Here is a 3,606-nt window from a genome sequence, read left to right on the forward strand (position 1 = left end):
AGCGGCGAGGCCGAGGGGCGGGAAGCCACTGCCTGGCCTGGCAATGTGAACGTGCAAGTCGATCCCCTAACCCAGAAAGCCCCAGGCGCAGTCTCTACGGGCGGCCCCGCTCCTGCTTATGTTTTAGTTTTCAGGGACGGGGTATCGCTCTGCCGCCCGAGCTGGAGTGCAGTGGTGTGATCACGGCTCACTGCAGCCTCGACCTCCCGGGCTGAAGCGATCCTCCCGCCTTAGCCTCCTGAGTAACTGGGACCACAGGCGCACCCGCTGATTTTTAATATATATTTTTTTTTTTGGTAGAGATGGGGGTCTCGCCGTGTTGGCCAGGCTGGTCTCGCACTCTTGGCCTCAAGTGATCCTCCTGTCTCGGCCTCCCGAAGTGCTGGGATGACAGGCATGAGCCACCGCGCCTGGCCCCTTCTTTTGAATGGACCTCCTTGCGTTTCTGTTTCAATGCCTGGTGCTACTTTTTTGGGAACCCCAAGGCTGTACTGTTTGATTGACTCCTTTTTTCCCCCTTTCTTTTTAACCTAAATCAAAGCTGCCACTGCCCCGCCATGGAAGACACGCCGTTGGTGATATCAAAACAGAAGACGGAGGTGGTGTGCGGGGTCCCCACCCAAGTGGTGTGCACGGCCTTCAGCAGTCACATCCTGGTGGTGGTGACCCAGTTCGGGAAGATGGGTACCTTGGTCTCCCTGGAGCCCAGCAGCGTGGCCAGTGACGTCAGCAAGCCTGTGCTCACCACGAAAGTCCTTCTGGGGCAGGATGAGGTAAAGTGGATTGGCCGGGAACTGTGGCTCACGCCTCTAACCCTAGCACTTTCCGAGGCCTGGGCAGGCAGATCGCTTGAGGCCAGGAGTTTGAGACCAGCCTGGGCAACACAACACACACATGTCTTCACAAAATCACAAGTGCCTACAAAAAATACATAGCGAGAGAGAGGCTGGGTGCAGTGGCTCAAACCTGTAATCCTAGCACTTTGGGAGTCTGAGGTGAGCAGATCACTTGAGGTCAGGAGTTCCAGACCAGCCTGGCCAACATGGCGAAACCCCATTTCTACTAAGGATATAAAAACTAGCTGGGTGTGGTGGCACATGCCTGTAATCTCAGCTACTCAGGAGGCTGAGGCACAAGAATCGCCTGAACCTGAGAGGCGGGGATTGCAGTGAGCCAAGATCGCGCCACAGCACTCCAGCCTGGGTAACAGATAGAGACTCTGCCTCAAAAAAAAAAAAAAAAAGAAAAAGAAAGAAAGAAAAAAGAAAAAATTGGCTGGGCCTGATGGTATGTGCCTGTGGTCCCAGCTACTTGGGAGGCTAAGGTGGGAGGATCACTTGAGCCCTGGAGGTTGAGGCTGCAGTGAGCTATGATTGTGCCACTGCACTCCAGCCTGGGTGAGAGAGCAAGACTCTGTCTCTAATAATAATAATAATAATAATAATAATAATAATAATAAAGTGGTCAGGGAGGGACCCCCAGGGAGGAAGATAAACCTCTTCAGTGGCTGTGATTTGTCGGTAAGGACATGGGGCATCTGGGGGACAAATCTCCCTACAGCGATAGCATTTTCCAGGCATTTGTGGGTCTCAAGACACCCTGCTTGCCCTGGTGGATGCTTTTGTCCAGCCCGCAGGCGTTTTATCCAGCGGACAAGCAGAAGTAGCAATTTTGTCATTCGAGCCGCCTCCCCTCGCATGGTACATTACATGAGCAGGCCGCTGGCTGTGCTCTCCTCTGCAGAAATCACATGTGAGATTCGACAGCACTCACCTCTGCAGGCTTGTCTTTCCTGGGTTCTTTTGGATGAGAGACAGCCAGAAGAGGCGGGGCTGCAAAAGACGCTGGGAAAATGAATGGAGTGATGCGTCTTTAGCAATGTGCTTGTGACTGGAGTGTTCTGAGTGCTGCTTGAATGCTGAGTCACGGTTGCATGGACTTACGTGGTGGTGAATGGTGGTGTGGGAAGCCTGCCTAGGTTCCTAAGGGATATGTCATGAAAACATTGAGGAAAAAACCAGGTTTCTTGCAGTTAAAATGGTTTCTTCTCCTTCCTTTCACCAGCCTCTCATCCATGTCTTTGCAAAGAACCTGGTAGCATTTGTGTCTCAAGAAGCTGGAAACAGAGCAGTCCTCCTTGCCGTGGCTGTGAAGGACAAAAGCATGGAGGGGCTGAAGGCGCTGAGGGAGGTGATCCGGGTGTGCCAGGTGTGGTGACCTGGAGGCAGCAGCCCCGCACTGCTCAGCAGGACACGTGAGGACCCAGACACCCACTCAGGGACTCAAGTCTCGCCTCCCTCCCCGGTGGAGGGAGGAACTTTGTCTGGCACTAGCCCTTGGAGCCAGGAAAAAATATTCGTGTCTCAGGCAGACTCTTACTCTGGTTACTAAGATCACCTGTGCATGACGGGGAGGGTGGAACGGGTGCCAGAGGAGTCGTCAATGGATCTCACTGGGACCTGAAACGTGCTTGTGTTTGAGAATTGGAGGAATGAGTCAGCAGGCGTGGCTCATGGCCCCCCATGTACGGGATCAATTGTGGGAGGAAATTTCTTTTTTATTAAAAGCAAATGTGTATCTCAAAATACTTCACCATCCTCCCTAACAGTAGCGAGGCATTGCAGTCGCACAGCATGAGTTCAGTTTCACGGGCTTCATGTGGAATGGGGACTTGTTGGGCAGAAACGCAGAGAGACGTAGTTCCCAGAGACTAGGTGGATCCCAGACTTGGGCCTGTGCACGCTGTCACGCAGCTCCTCCTCCCGTGACTTCTCTGAGCCTGCTGGGAAACTGGTGGCCATCAGCGGACATCTCTTACTATCTTACTGTGTGTGCCCGTTACTGTGCTGCAGCTGGGGACAGACGCTGTCCTCTGAATCCTGAATAGCAAGGGAGGGGGGACGCTTCTGTCAAGGGATCAGTGTGTGCAGAGGTCAGGAGGGAGGAGCACGGCAGGGCAGGGCAGGGCACGGAGGGGTGGGCGGCCAGAGTTCACTGGTAGGCAGCTGGGGTGTGGCTGAACATGACCTCCGTGTAGGGGTAGGCGGGGGTCCTTCTGTGCTGAGGCCGCAAGACTTAGTCTTGCAGGGAGCAGTGTTGGCTGACGTTGGCCTCAGGGTGGCATTTACACCTCTGACAAGTGGCAGCCTGGGCCCCGCCTGGCTCTCCCTCCAGCCACTCCGAGGGAAGCTTCACTGATCGTGCCCGAGTTGGAATTTCTGAAGCTGGAAGTTGGAGCTTTGACCCGCGTGACTCTGACAGTCTCGCAAGAAACAGCGGCAACTGGGCAACTGGAGAGTTGGGTTGGGTGACAGGATCCCAAAACAGAAACCAGGAAGGCTCTGGAGTGGAGTGAGCGCCCGGCGGGCCCTTCCAGGGAACTGGGGGTTTCCTGCCTTAGGTACCTGTAAAGAAACACCTCAGGGGCATAGGGTGTTTGTGGAATTAGAAAGAAATATTCCCTTTTTTTTAAAATACAGACTGGTCTCACTGTGTTGCCCAGGCTTATCTCAGAACTCCTGGCCTCAGGTGATCCTGCCACCTCAGCCTCCCAAAGTGCTGGGATCACAGGCCTGCATCCTGCTTATTTCTTTCCTTTTTCTTCTT

The 3,606-nt window shown here is 54.0% G+C and overlaps 1 protein-coding gene across 2 annotated transcripts; it reads left to right on the forward strand.

Moving 5' to 3' along the window:
- Positions 1 to 2: 2 nt before the first annotated feature.
- Positions 3 to 2,585, forward strand: PSMG3 (proteasome (prosome, macropain) assembly chaperone 3). 2 transcript variants are annotated; one of them, XM_011977546.1, is made up of 3 exons: positions 8 to 53; positions 542 to 773; positions 2,065 to 2,585. In XM_011977546.1, exons 2-3 carry the CDS (start codon positions 558 to 560, stop codon positions 2,215 to 2,217), a joined length of 369 nt encoding a protein of 122 aa, XP_011832936.1. In that variant the 5' UTR covers positions 8 to 53; positions 542 to 557; the 3' UTR covers positions 2,218 to 2,585. The 2 variants fall into 2 exon arrangements, with proteins under 2 accessions (XP_011832935.1, XP_011832936.1); XM_011977545.1 differs by having other exon boundaries at positions 3 to 773.
- Positions 2,586 to 3,606: the final 1,021 nt, after the last annotated feature.

This window comes from Mandrillus leucophaeus, unplaced genomic scaffold (assembly GCF_000951045.1).
Source record: "Mandrillus leucophaeus isolate KB7577 unplaced genomic scaffold, Mleu.le_1.0 Scaffold180, whole genome shotgun sequence".
Taxonomy (NCBI): Eukaryota; Metazoa; Chordata; class Mammalia; order Primates; family Cercopithecidae; genus Mandrillus; species Mandrillus leucophaeus.

Coding starts and splice junctions, on each gene's coding strand:
- PSMG3 (XM_011977545.1), top strand. CDS start 558: ATGGAAGACACGCCGTTGGTGATATCAAAACAGAAGACGGAGGTGGTG. Junction 774..2,064: donor TCCTTCTGGGGCAGGATGAG/GTAAAGTGGATT, acceptor TCCTTTCACCAG/CCTCTCATCCATGTCTTTGC.